Raw genomic sequence first — 15,463 nt, 5'->3', positions numbered from 1 at the left:
TTTAAAAAAAAATCATTAAATAAAAGTCTATGCTTTAACAATATATTTGAGAAGAAGATCAACAAAGTTTGCCTACCACAAAAAGCAAGGATGACTGCACTGACAGCATGCATCTTTTCTAAGCACTTGCTCATTTTGAAGAACGAGAGACACAGGCCACCAAAAGGAAAATGTTGTTTGAGTTGATTGGCGTATGTTGTCAGGTGGCAGAGCTGCCTTTCATTGGTTAACCAACGGCCCTCTTTTTTAGGACATGTTTTGACACCACTTTAATGTTATTCTAAACCTAAACTAGTCTACTGTAAACATCCTTAGAAAATCTCAAGAATCTAGTTTCCATGTTTTGATTGAAATTATTTAGTAAAATAACTTTTTAAATGTATTTTTATAACTTTTTTTTTCACCTCTATAATAAATTTGCCAAGGGTCTTCTTTCAAAAGGGATCAACCTTATCTACAGTATGTGTAAAATTTACAACAATTTGAGATGGAAATGTCCCTTTTCAGGTCTATGCTCAAAAGTGGGACTATTAGTTAACAATGTACATTTTTAAGATTAATGTCAAATTCTAACATTGATTTTAAATAAATAAAATAAGAAAAACAAAAGGTTATAAAATGCCAGACATACTTAGCTGGAATAAAAGTGACAGACTAACCTAATCTGAATAATCTGAATAATGATATTTTGCAAACTTTGCATTACATATGCATTGTTAATTTTACATTTAGCTTTGAAGTTATGGTGGCCTGTTTTTGTTCTTTATTGATATGCTACTACAATTAACCTTTAGGAAACTTTGAAAAATAGGCCGCTTAGTGTTCCTTCCTGTCTTTGAAACCACATTATGTTTCTTTCTCAGTTTCTGGTTCTTGTGGGCAGGTACAAGGGTCTCAACAGCTCATTAAATATATATGCATATTTGCCTCTGACCCCATTACAAGACATAAAAGAAGGCAAACAAGTAAAGTTCAGAAGTACTGGATGTTATTATTATTATTATTATGTTCTGAACCCTTCAGCTTTGACATAGTAATTTTTAAATGATTCCAAGTTGTGCTTAGTTTGAGTGCATATCAGTTTTAATATTGGTCAGGTCCAGTTTTAATAATATCAGTTGAATATTGATCATGGACTATAAGCTGAAACAGCTACTATGGAAACTTTAAAGTAGAAGTGCAATTTTAATAATAAAAAGGAAAGTACATATTGCAGGGGCAAAGACATATCAGGTTAAGCAGCTCCAATTACTGATTGCCTTCACCTCAATTAAGGAGCCAAAACCTCCATAGTAAAGCATAAGGTTTTATCATTATTGAAAAAAAAAAGTCATCAACAACTGTGCAGCAGTTCAAAGCAATATGCGGAGGACAAGAAATAGATTAGCTTTCTTCAGTGATGTCCGACATTGACATTTGACATTTAAGGCTGGAGTAGATTGTATCCTTTCTCGTCATTCTTGGCTCAGTCTCTGAACTCTCTCTACTGGCATTGTTTTCAGGGAATTGTAGGGTTGTGTAGTTTGGGTTCAGACTATCCTGATTCTGTGAGGGGAGAAAAGGGGAAGGCATTTGCTCAATGAATGCAAATACCAACTTTTATCACAGCAACTTCATCTGCTGCGTTCCTGATGCTCAATCAGTTGATCGTAGTGGTAGCAGCGCTAATGTCATAGGTTAAATTCCCAGGGAGTGCATGAACTGATAAAAAGTGTACTTTGAATGCAATGTAAGTTTTAGATGAAGTGCATGGATGTAAATACTACAGTGTCAAAATACTAAGAGATTCTGACTTACCAGAGAAGAACTGAAATCAGGCTCTGGTGTGTCTGGTGAAGACGGGTCAGAAACTTCTGAAACATATTAAAACGTGCTTTGTAGTGCCGGGAAAGTAAAACAAAGAAGTGGAAAAGAAATAATGGGGTTACAACAACTGAGTTCTTTATTTCACAAATGAAATGTACCTGCATGCAATTCACTGGGTCTTCTCAGTCTTTTACATAGCAATATGTTGATTATTCCACTCAAGAGCAAAATGAGAGTATTGAAGACAAACACCCCATGGTAAGGCAAGTTTTGATCTTGAACTAGATTCTCTAAAACATGGGGAAAACATTTAGGTCATGCAAATGAATAAGCTGGTGTATCAGTAATGGACAAGAAAAGAAACAAATAACAGGAAAAAAAATATATATTTTTAGTGAATATATATATATATATATATAATAGATATATATATATATATATATATATATATATATATATATATATATATATATATATATATATATATATATGTGTGTGTGTGTGTAAACTCAAAATGTATATATATGAACTAATGTAAAATCTGTGCTGTATACATTGTGTTATATGTACAGTACATATGGCACTTTTCTTTTGCTAAATTCTTGTAATACAGAACTTTTGTTTTAGTAGTAATCGTTGAAGTAGATCTTACCTTTAAAAGAGAGACTTAAATTTGCAAAAATGATTTGGTTAGTCCTTGCGCATTGATAATGAAAGGTTCTTTCTGACCTTTCGATACTAAAAGTGAAGCATTTATGTTCATGTATATTAAAAAAGTTTCCGTAGCATTTTTCAACTTGACATGTTTTGCTAAAATTTGCATTCATTTTTTCACCTATAGAGGAAACCACAAAATAGGCCTGTTAATGTTAATAAATATATCTGAAACACACTCAAATACTGACAATGTAATATGATAGAAGAGGAAATGAACTTACACATGTTGGGTATGAAGAGTGTCTCACATGTTCAGAGTTCTCAGAGATCTGAGGGGGGACAGGCTTTGAACAGTGCCTTATATAGACCACCATATAGACAAATCACATGTCACCTCAAGAGGAGCTGTCATTAGTGTGTGAAAGTCAGTTTGGTTTTAACACTGGTGGTGAGGATACAAACGCCCACACCTAATAAATTATATGGCCTTGAAAATCACTGGTGCAGTCCTCTCATATCAGTGAGTAAAATGCCTTCAAAAAAATCCTGATTTATAATTCAGTGATTTTGTATTTAAAGGAAATACACACATTACATGCTGTTTATTAAACAACTCTGAGCTAAACAACTGAATTACCCATTCAGAATGTTCATATAGTTTGCTTAAAGATGATGTTTAAGTTTTGTACCAGTACTTGCATCTTGCTCCATTGACTGCCATTAATACTTTTTGTGTTGAAACACTAAACTTGGAGAGAACTTCTTCAGACACTGCAATATGATGGTCACAGGATATGATGTCACATTCTAGAGCTTCTGGTTTTAATAAACATTCAAATAAAATTTATATGCAAAAATTTTGAATTAGTGCTCCACTTTCCCTCAACACTGCAAAGATGTTACTTTGAAGTTTGTTCTTTTGAGGTCAGTGTGTGAATTTAAATGCAAATTTAAATATAAATCCTCAGTTGGTGTAAGGTCTAGTGCTTTGATCAATAACCGGTCAGTGCTCACCAGTATCATGCTGCAGTTTTGCCATCAGCATATTTAATGCTAATACTTCATACCAGTATAGAAACTAATTGTGGTCATTTCCATTTTGGAGGGCTCTTTAAAGCATGAAATGGACTTAAATGTTCCCTGTGTGCTCTGGACAGTCACTAGTAGGAAGGGTTTGGTACTGTGCCATCAGCCAAACAGCATTTATGTAGCATCATCAGTTAGAGAGAAAAAAAAAATCTAATAAGAGGACAGTTTATATGTTTTCAAAAAACAAGGAAATGGCAAAATATTTAATAGCAAGAATTTGTATTATTTGTTCCAGCATGAATGATTGCCATCTTCAGATAACACTTATTTTATAACAGCTATTTTACAGTATAATATTTTATAATCAATTTGATTGTATCTTGCACTGTTTAGTTCATTATGCTTTATGCATTGGCACATTTGGATCACTAAAGTACAGAAAACATGTTTAGGTTTTCCAGTGGTTCCTCTGTTAGGACCGGATCTGTGAATAGACATCAGTATGCTGAGAAATGTTGTGTTGTTTAGCACCTCTAGGGGGCCGTGACTTACTGCTGAAACTCACAGATGTGTAAGTCAAGGCATCTGCATCTCCAACCTGATAAAGAAAGATTCTTGATCATTTCAAACATTTATGTTGGAAAGGCATCTCTTCATAATCTGACACATTATATTTAAGGAAACTAAACGTTAAATTATTGAAAAAAAATTTAAACTGAAAATGTTACAAACATAATATACAAACATAAAACATAATATACAGTTGATCAATGTGTTCAAGAAACTTCTGAAATAACATCAAAATGACATCAAATTTATCATTATAAATAAAGTTGCGAGGATTTACCTGAGTACATTCAGATGTCTCTTGATTACAAGATCTGTTGACTGACACAAAGTATAACAGAGTGCTTTATAAGATGCTTTAGATTTTTGCAAATAAAACTAGGGATTGGATTAAAAGAAAAATATGATACCTGATGAGCTGCCTTGGTCTTTACATTGCACAGCCACAAGTAAAATCATTATTAGCATAGAAATGATGTTTGATAAGGCCAGTATGAGAAACGAAGGACTTGTTGTCAACTCGCTATCTGCAAGAAAAAAAAATTATATGTTTAAAACATGAAAATACTTTGAAAATCTTATTGGTCATTATTCTTGCCAACTTAAAACAACAACAACAACAAAAAAAAAAACAGCTATTTAGTTTGAAAAATTGTATTTAAGATACATTTGTATTTATTTTTTCTACCAAAGTTATATACAAACTAGTTGAGTGATACAGTAGTAGGCCTTACATAGACATTTATTATGTTAAATGTAATTTGTAGCATTTTGTTATTTGTAATGGTTTGTCATAATGGCAAAAGGCATAAAAATGATATTGACTTGATAGCATTATTAAGAAACATGCTGAAAATATTAACAAACAAATTGTATTTCACTTAATAGAATTTAACACTTTACCAGGTATTGAGCTGATTTCCAAAGAAGTTCCATTTCCAAACATGATCTTGCCGCATGTGAGTACAGCACAGTAATAAGTACCAGCATCAGAAAGGCTGAGGTTCCTCTTTGTGAGGCTGTAAATGCAGGTTTGTGCAGTAGAATAATCCTTACAGATCTCTTCATGTTTCTTCATATCATCAGTGTAAATGATGGCAGGACTGGATTCTTCTGCAGCCTCTCTAAACCAGTAAGCATGGTGTGCTCCTTTACATTTCTTATCTACCGTTTGGACTCTACACGTGAGAGTAATGTTGTCCCCAATGTGAACTTCATCTGAAATAGGCTCCTGAAGAACTGTTTTTGAGGTGTGCTCTTTTTTAAAGCAAAACATAAAGCCTTTTAAAATAAGTATTTTCAATATGCTATTATAACTTTTATAGTCTCTTCATTATAACCAATATCTATTATTTTTAACATCAACATCAAATAATGAAAGGTCAAACATACCGTTAAGCATCAAAAATGTTCCAGGTCCAAAATCCAGTTCTCCTAAATTTAGCACTCCACAAAAATACGTTCCTACATCTTCCTTTTTTGTCAATGAAATGTGTAAATGATAAATGCCTGTGCTTATTGTTACAGTAAAACGCCCATCATTATATCCATCAGCAAAATCAACCTTTGTCAGGTAAATGTAACTTTCTGAAATGATCTGAAGCTTCATTCCCATCTCCTGCTTGTACCACACCATATTGTTAAAATCTTTATTGGGTAAGTAGCACTCAATAGTGACATTATCACCCAGTTTAGAGGTTTGCAAATGTTTTGGCTGCTGAATGTTTTGTGCTCCAACGCAACCTGAATTGAAAAAGCAGTAAATGTGTTACACAAATCTTTTATTTAAAATTCATTTTAGGATCTAAGTTGCTTTGGATGAATTTCTGATAATAAATAAATAAAAAAATTTTTTTTAAATGCTAAAGTTAAAACTGTCATAACTGGATGATTCTATTCATTAAACAGTTAAATCAATCTATCAATCATACTTACAAACAAAGGTGAGGAATAAAAGTGCACTCATGTTGCTTTGATTTGCTAAGAAAGAATAAGAGATGGCAAGGTGCACAATCAAAGTAACTAAATCAAATGGAAACTGATCCTAGACGTGATTGGTTATTCTCATATATTCTCATATGACAAAGTCAGATTTCATTGGCCGTAGGTTTTGGGTGTAAGGTGACACTCTCACAAGCAAAGGAAATAGTTCTTCTTATGAACAACAATAATGAAAACGCACAAATAAACATTTAATCTATATTATATAAAAAAGTTATTTAAAATGGAAATTTAAAATGACCGCTTTAAGTAATGAATAGATTTTTTATTATTTCAGACTAATTGTACAGATACATTAATTTTGTTCCATTTGAATTACTTTTTTGCTATTTTATTGTGAATTTTAAATTAAGTGACCTTGGGGAAAAGGAATTAAGTGTGTGCCTTAACTAGTTTTTAAAACCAAAATAGCTCCATGTGAGGGGGTGTTGCTTGGCTTGTGCAGATGGGCTACTAGGCTGTGTAGGCTAAGAAGAGCTTAACCAGGCTTGTTTTTTAAATTTCTTTTTATTTTTTTTCTATTTACATTTACACAAGAAGTATAGCTGGAGTGCTGTGTTGTTCCACTTGTCCTTGTCCATGGTGCTGAATCATGTCAACTTCAACAAAATAATGCTTCAGTTGTTATGTACAATACATTGATGACCACGAGGTTATCAATCCAGTAACAGAAAACAACACCAAAACTGAAGCTGAGATAAAATGATGGAGTTTCTTCTCTAAAAGATATTTAGAAAGAGACTGATGTAAGGGAATCAATGGGCCTTAAACTCACTATGAGATCAAACTTGAAAATTCCTATTTTTTATAGAATATTGCTGTATTCATTATGAATTATTTATCCTTGCACGTTATATTTTAATTAAGATATTAAACTATAAAGAATAGCCAAATTAAATTAGCCAATTGTTGCCGTTTTTATAATTAACTGCATATCTAAACTGAACTTATTTAATACTACGTAATACAACCCAAAAATTTATGTTTTTATTGATTGATGGATTAAATGATTCATTGTCTTATATTTTTGATGTGGCCTTTTCATCTCACATTCAAGGAAAACATCAGATTGTCTGAGGTCATGTTTCATACATTTAACAGTTAATATACTGTACATATATGCTTGCATCTTGTGTTTTGGTTTAAAAGGTTATTTTACTGATAAGTATCAGTAAGAGATATTTGACCCTAGTACTCCTCAAAAAGTTACTAAAAATGAATAAAAATAAAAAGTTTGTAATATGTGCAATTAAAGGGAAAAAAAGTTAGATGTGATTTGTGTGGGAATTGTGGATTTATAAAGTTAGTATAAAAACAATTATTCAATTAATCTTGAATAGGTAATGAATTTATTTACATTGTTTTGATGATTTTACTGTAAAAAAGAGCATTTGTTGACATTCCACTTTCAGGGCATGAGGACAACTGTCATATTTCTGAAAGTAACAGTTTTTACGATACACTTGAGCTAGTATGGAAACTTCTGACCACAGAAATGTGAGCTGTGCATGCTGGGGGCTTTCTGACTGCTCTTTCTCATTCTTACAGTTTGGCTGCAAACTGAGCAGTAGGTTGGGCTCAAAGTCCAAAACCACAAGTGCATGTTGCATCAAAGCTACAGCCTGTGCAAACAACAAACAACAACAGAATGGTTGTTCACATTTCTTTTGTACCTGAAGGTTTTGGTCCTCTTAATGTAAGGTAAGTTTATTATCATAAATGCAATCCATAGATCAAATTCGTCCCTGCTTTAACAGATTTGAACTCTCAATCAATTCAGTATATTTCTAAATTTTTGCTTTAACTTTTAATTACAAGTGTTTATTAAAATTGCTTTTCACCTGCAAAAAAAAGTATACAAAAGTGAATTTTCATGTTGTCCCCAGACAAATACAAACTTTTAAACTTAATGCATAATTTATCTGTAATGTTTGTTATTGTATACAATGTACACAATTAATGTTGTTAATGTACACAAATCTCAAGTACAGTTTTGTTCAACATCAATTATTTCTCACATTGTGTCAGATGTGTTATTTCCGTAACCATGGCAGTCCGTTATGAAGAAGGAGGGGCATTTGTTAAAGTAAGAGAAGTGTCTCGTGAGAATACTGCTTGGTAAACCATGTGGTTTTGTTGCTGTGAAAGAGGGTCAGTCTTGTGGTTGGAAAACATCTAAACATTGATACACAAACATTCAAAAGCAAATAACATGCCATTGTGTAACTTAGTTTAAAGCATAGTCTAAACTTTGTTCTGAATATAAAATATGTACAAAAATTACACAATAGTAAAGTATAAATACATTTTATACTAATCAACGGACTTGTTTTAAGCATTTTTGTTTTCCCGAATTGTTGATACTTTTGTACCATATTTTTATTCAACAAATTATTAGTATTACTAATGTAAATAACATGCAAAGCTCAATGCATAAGCTGGTCCGCTGATGTTCACCGCAGCAAAGCTCAGTCTGCTCTGAACAACTACTTCCTCCTATTGACTCTACAGGAAATGCTTAAATTGTCTCCGCCTACTGTATTAGGTCTCACATCATTTCCTCATGCACAAAATAACTCCTCTTTTTTGAGGCTCATGGTTAGTGCTGCTAAATTTATTTTTCTTTATTACTTTAGTATTTCATTTCATATTATTTATTCTACACTTCTCTTCTCTGAATGTCAGCTAGTTGCGTCTGTTACAGGACAGATCATAATCTAAGAGATCAGATTTTGCTTCTGTCAGAGCCTCACAACCCAGATATAAGAGTGCTAACTCCTTTTCAATGAGTGTCATTAAATCAGAACGGCATAAAATCTGGTGTTTGTTAGTTTAGTTTTTAGTTTAGTTTAGGTTAGTTTAGTATTTGTTTGAATGGATCACGGGACCACATAGTAATTATTATATAAATTAAAAAATCTATTAAAAAGTAAGGAATATTAATCAAACATCAGCATTAACAGGAAAAAAATATATATATATATACATTTGTTAATTGCTCTTGGCTGAATACCTTTAGCTGAAAAATAAAACTAAGCTATACCTAAGACGAAACATTCAACTTCCATGTTGTGTTTCTTAGAAATCTTTCTGCTGCGATGCTCCAATGTGACAGACTGTCATCCCATTATCACTTCGCTGGCTAAGCTTAGTGTTTGCAACACATTTGGTTTAGACATTTGCAACACAAATACTGGCTGGTTGGTCGGTGCCTTTCTGTTTGTTTTGTCATGTCTAATATAAAAAAATAGACCTTTATCGCTGAGCACACGCAAAGGCTGCACGGTGTTGATCATCTGTATAGAAATGAAGCCTACAGTCACTGTGTTCATTTTTTTGAGCCTCTTTGGACTGAACTTTAGTCTCTACAGGAAGCACATCTTTGTGAACGAAATAATGACCTGGGAAAATGCACAGAAATACTGCAGAAAGCACCACGATGACCTGTCCACTGTCAGTAAAGAAGAGGCACAACAGCTTTCCACTAATCCAGAAAACAATAATGCACATTTTTGGATTGGATTGCACATGATTTCTAACAACCTAGAAAACTGGAGTTGGTCTGGAGGTGAGGATCAAAAAATTGACTATTGGGACATTCGGCAACCGAACGATATTGCTGAACAGTGTGGCTGTGTAAGAAGAAATACTGCTAAACTGCACAATGTCGTGTGCTCTTTGCCTTTGCCATTTTACTGTATGGAGGTGTTTGTGCCCATTTTGGTGCATCAGAATAAGACATGGGATGAATCTCTGAACTACTGCAGACAGAACTACATTGACTTGGTGAGCCTAAGTTCTCAAATAAATATGGAAGGGGTGATAAATAACACCATAACATCCCAGACAGCTTATGTGTGGACTGGTCTGCGCTTCATGGTTGGCCATTGGTTCTGGGTCAGTGGTGATAATCTTCAATATAAAGCCTGGTCTACAGTGGGGGATCCCCAGTGCCCTGCTAGAAACCTTCACTGTGGAGCTCTGGATAGAAGTAGGAACATTTGGCAACCCAAAGACTGTGAGGAGAAACTCAACTTTGTCTGCCTTAGGAAGCCATAAATGTTCATTCCACAAATGTTTCTCTACTTGAAAATAGACATGGTTGTGGTCAGCTTACACTTTTACCATATTTGCTTGTACTATGTGTGTCAGGTTGTTTTTTAATATCAGGACTGTATTCTCATACACATTTGTACCCTTTTTTATTAATTCATAAACATTTTACTTATTCTATAGAACACTGTTTATCTGAACTACACATCTAAGAGAAGTGATATGAGAATTTTTAATAAAATTTCCATATTTTGGGAAATGTTTATAGGTTACTGATTTTGCATAAGATAATATTGAATTTAAAAGCTCTTGAATGATTACCTATTGAAGTTTTGGAGTTTATTTACTTTTAATTTGTATGGATTGCTTGCTTTCTTTGTATCATTGTGTTTTTGTATTGGGTGTGTATATTCTGTGTTTGGTTTCTGTTAACATTTGTTAATTAAATATTTGACTGATGTGTTGAATGGTCATTTGTTTGTTGATTTCTTTAAAATGAAAATTGAATAAAATACACAGCAAAATATCCAGTGTTGTTTAGAGCTGTTTTTATGGTGTTAATTTATCAGAGTTAAAAAGTGTTGATTCTGGTGTTGATTTGAATGGCATTAACACTTGAAGAATAAATCAGTGGTCAGAGTCAGTGTAATTACAGTGAGTTGACATAATTGACACTGGTGATGAGTTGATCTAATTTCCGGTCCTTGCACATTATTTCCTTTTTGATTAATGGCGGACGACCACGAGGAGAGCACTGTGTTCAAACAGGTCTAATATTTTATAACCACTTAAATCGACCAATTTTCATGTTTAGTTTACGTTTCTCACCATTCAGAATAATATTAGTACGTTTCTCAACATTGCCAGAGTGCTAACATTATTTCTTTTCAGATAGATTGACATCTATACCTCCTCTGTACTGACTTACATCAACAACACCATTGACAAAAATACATAATAAAAACGTTAATGAACACTGATATGTAAAAACAAATTGATTAACAATTAGGTGCGACTTCTGCTGAAAGCCCGCAACACTGCCTTCAGGTCAGATGACGCTCAGGCCTACAGTAAATCCAGGGCTAACCTGAAAAGGGGCATCAAAAAGGCCAAGTACTGCTACAAGCTGAAGGTAGAGAAACACTTTTCCAACTCTGACCCCCGACGCATGTGGCAGGGCATCCAGGTCATCAGTGACTACAAGTCAAGTAACTCCACTCCAACGGTCACTTTCGTCTCCTTCCTTAACGAGCTAAATGACTTTTATGCTCGCTTCAACAGCGACAGCAAGGAGACGGCCACCAAAATCAAACACTCAGCAGATCACCAACCTCTCAAACTCACCTCCACAGATGTCCACACTGCATTGAGTCGGATCAACGCACGCAAGGCTGCTGGCCCGGACGGCATTCCTGGACGTGTGCTTAGAACATGTGCAGAGCAGCTTACAGGGGTCTTCACAGACATTTTCAACCTGTCCCTCACCCAAGCAACTGTGCCAACATGTTTTAAGTCCACATCCATTGTGCCAGTACCGAAACACTCACACCCATCATTATGAAGTGCTTTGAGCGATTGGTCCTAGCACACCTCAAAGACTGCCTCCCACCCACACTGGACCCACACCAATTTGCCTACCGCAGAAATAGGAGCACAGAGGATGCAGTATGCACAGTGCTGCACTCTGCACTCACACACCTGGACAATAACAACACATACGTTAGGATGTTGTTTGTTGACTTCAGTTCAGCATTTAACACCGTCATTCCCTCCAAGCTGACCACAAAACTTGGAGACCTGAACATTAACACCTCCCTCTGCAACTGGATCATGGACTTTCTGACCAACAGGCCTAAGAATGTTAGGTCAGGCCACACCCACTCCACCACCATCACACTTAACATCGGCGTACCACAGGGCTGTGTGCTGAGTCCATTCCTCTACTCCCTCTACACCCACGACTGCAAGCCTGTGCATGGATCCAACTCCATCATTAAGTTTGCAGACAACACCACGGTGAATGGCCTCATCAGTGACAACGATGAGACTGCCTACAGGGAAGAGGTACAGCACCTGGCCACATGGTGCGCTGACAATAACCTGCTCCTTAACACCAGTAAGACAAAGAAGCTCATTGTGTACTTCAGGAAGAAGAAAGGAAGCATGCATGACCCCATCCACATTAACGGGATGGTTGTTGAACGTGTCTCCCAGCTTCAAGTTCCTGGGAACCACCATCTCGGAGGACCTGTCCTGGACCACAAACACCTCCAGCCTGGTCAAGAAGGCTCACCAACGCCTCTTCTTCCTCAGAACACTGAAGAAGGACCAACTGTCTTCAGCCATAGTGGTAAACTTTTACCGGTGTGCGATCGAGAGCATCCTGACCAGTTGTATTACAGTCTGGTATGGGAACTGCTCAGTCGCTGACCGCAAGGCACTGCAGAGGGTGGTGAAAACTGCCCAACGCATCACAGGGACACCACTTCCTGCTATTGAGGACATCTTGAGGAAACGCTGTCTACGTTGAGCTCGCAGCATTCTTAAGGACTCCTCTCACCCTGACCATGGACTGTTTAACCTCCTGCCCTCCGGGAGGCACTTCAGGAGCCTACGGACAAGGACCAGCAGATCCAGGAACAGCTTTTTCCCTACAGCTGTCTCCTTGCTGAACTCTGCCCCCTGACACCCCCCACACCATACACACAGACTCCTCCCCCACTTCATCACTACATCTGACCGATTTACTTATTTATTTACAACAAGCAAAAAACAGTAAACTTGCTATTACTTACACTACTGTCTGTTCATCCAGAAACACTGAATAATCCATTTGCACACTGAAATATTTTCTATGCACTTTACTGTCCATTGCAATAGTGTAAATTATGTTCATATGTTCATAGTTCTGAATATAGTATACATACACTTTCACATATTCCATCTGTATAGTATGTTCATAGTACACCTATCTGTATATCATGCTGATAGTATTTAAAATCTGTAAATTATGTCCATAATACTTATCTGTATAGTTATTGTACATATAGTAGACCTTGCTATATTCTGTACTTACTGCTTATTGCACTTCTGGTTAGATGCTAACTGCATTTCGTTGCCTTGTACCTTACATGTGCAGTGACAAAGTTGAATCTAATCTAATCTAATCTAATAACGCGAAAGACCACCGACAGGATGTCGAGGCCATTTAGCTGCACCACTTGTTAGCTAGCAAATTGAGGTAAGACTGGCATTGTTTGTTAGTTAGCGGTTTTAAACGTAAGTGTTCTTATTTTAGAATCTTGGGCAGATAACAGCGTAATTTCTGTGATTTGTGTAACCTTAACTGTTTAATGAGTTAAATTAACGCAGCATCCATATTCCCCTTCTTGGGGCTCACCTTTGTGTTGCCAAAATAAGACATTGTAATGCATTTTTGTCTCCAATATTTTAGTATAACTGCATTGTTCCACAAATAATCTCTGACTGTTTAAATGGGCAGCAATCCATTATTTATTTATTTTACGTGGACACTGAACGCGCAGCTTCGGATGGTCCGATCAATTTATATGAAATATATTGCGGTTACTCTCGTCTGCAAAGTAAAAGGCAACGGAGATCAATCATCAGATAATCAAACAAGAAGCGTTTTTCTGAACTTATATTTTCTGCCAGCGTATGACTATAAACTAATATGAATTCACTCATCATATGAGACACGTGTTTGATGTGCGCGTGCTTCATCTGCAATAGTAGGTAGGCTACTTTAACTTACAATTAACTTGCTGCAATTTCACTTTAGTGTAACGTTGACATCTGTGGGGTGAAAAATGGAGCTTCTGACAAGCGGCTCGCTGGATTTTCTTTAACATTTACAACATCATAACTTGCATTTTTCTTGACCAACAGCTTTCGTCGTGTTTATCAAGGCGTGAAGAAATTTGTAAAACTGCACAGCGATAGTACGTTCCAAGACTTTCTCACTGAAGGTAAGCTAAGAATCTTGTGCTACTGCTTAGAAATGCATTTAGTCATATAGGAACTATGCTTGAGGTATAAAAACTTGTTCGCTTGGAGATGACTGAAAGTGGAGTGCCAAGTCAATGAAGAAGGATAGATTGTGTGCAACAGCTTGAAGGAGATACATGCAGAGCAATTTCTTTATTTGTCCACAGAGCTGATGAAGCTGAAGTTATGCAAAAGGTGAATGAAACTTTCAGAAGAACTGGTACATAATCCTGAAAGATCAGCTGACGTCCTTGATGTCTTTCCAAGATATTTGGATGTAAAAGAATTGGTGAATAACATTTTTTTTTCTCCTTTTCAAAGATTGTTTTAAGTGTGTTTTAGATATGCCTGCTTTTTAAGTGTCTTATAAGGTTACTCTTTGACATGATTGCTACTTGGACTCATTCATTCATAGATTTATCACTCTCGCTCGTACATGCCAGTGATAGATTTTGAAAGAATTCAAGTAAATACTTTAATTACTATGTTCGTCTCATTTGCACATTCATGATGTCTTAGCCTATCAAAACAACAACACTGTGGGAGACTGCATTCAAGCAAAAGATCTTCAGTGAAGCCCAGTCTCTTACTTCAGCAGCAGAAATTCAGTGTCTTCTCAATGCAGCAGGTGGACAAGGACCTAAAAATGGTTGAAATGATTTGTGAGGATGTCAGTTTCATATTTGCTCTGGTTTCTTGTTATTGTGAGCACTAAATGCTTGTTTTTGTTTTATCCTAAATCGCCCACCACCCCCTAAACATCATCTCATTCAGATTGGGACAGTGACATGTCATCTGTCCAGCTGCAGTTGCATCTCCTGCCTCCTGCTCTAGGGAGGAAGAAGACTAAGATCAGTCCAACAGAGGCTGCTGACAGACTTGTGCATTTCCATAAGGTAAAACTAGCAGTACTGTTGCAGAGTCATTGTGAATGTTTAAATGCAGTGGTTTTAATCATGGTCCTTGGGATTCACCCCTCTGCACATTTTTGTAAATACACGCACAAACTGTCTAAATGTTCCTTTTGGACTCTAACTGATTGCATGTGTTCACTTGCATTATATTGACCTACAGCTCTCGGATGTCCATGTACAACTCTTTGTTTGTGTTCTAATGAAGTCAGTCAGTCACAATAGCTTGGTTTGGCAAGCGCCTCATCCCTTGCATTGGAACCAGCTCCTTGAGTGCTTATGAACTTTTTAAAGTTCACTGTCGTCAACCTGTCCTATGAGGAAGCCCTTGTGTCAAAAGCCAACAGCAAGTTCTACGGGCCTTTAGATCTGCAGTGTTTATATGGGTCAGTTGATGGTGAATATATTGTACCTTCTTTTGTGTTGGTGTA

The 15,463-nt window shown here is 35.8% G+C and overlaps 1 protein-coding gene and 1 long non-coding RNA gene across 2 annotated transcripts; one reads left to right on the top strand and one right to left on the bottom strand.

The window, feature by feature from the left end:
- Window positions 1-1,034: 1,034 nt before the first annotated feature.
- On the bottom strand, window positions 1,035-6,086 carry LOC109092973 (polymeric immunoglobulin receptor-like). The gene is made up of 10 exons (XM_042727158.1): window positions 5,995-6,086; window positions 5,452-5,802; window positions 4,963-5,316; window positions 4,470-4,586; window positions 4,340-4,380; window positions 2,745-4,090; window positions 2,459-2,641; window positions 1,965-2,096; window positions 1,798-1,853; window positions 1,035-1,545 (listed from the first exon to the last, which is right to left on the bottom strand). Exons 1-6 carry the CDS (start codon window positions 6,023-6,025, stop codon window positions 3,965-3,967), a joined length of 1,020 nt encoding a protein of 339 aa, XP_042583092.1. The 5' UTR covers window positions 6,026-6,086; the 3' UTR covers window positions 1,035-1,545; window positions 1,798-1,853; window positions 1,965-2,096; window positions 2,459-2,641; window positions 2,745-3,964.
- A 7,647-nt stretch (window positions 6,087-13,733) lies between these two features.
- Window positions 13,734-15,113, top strand: LOC109100751. The gene is made up of 3 exons (XR_002019631.2): window positions 13,734-14,102; window positions 14,289-14,410; window positions 14,641-15,113. It is a non-coding gene; the product is annotated as an uncharacterized LOC109100751 (long non-coding RNA).
- Window positions 15,114-15,463: the final 350 nt, after the last annotated feature.

This window comes from Cyprinus carpio, chromosome B7 (assembly GCF_018340385.1).
Source record: "Cyprinus carpio isolate SPL01 chromosome B7, ASM1834038v1, whole genome shotgun sequence".
NCBI classification, from domain to species: domain Eukaryota; kingdom Metazoa; phylum Chordata; class Actinopteri; order Cypriniformes; family Cyprinidae; genus Cyprinus; species Cyprinus carpio.
This window is presented reverse-complemented; position numbering and strand designations above follow the sequence as displayed.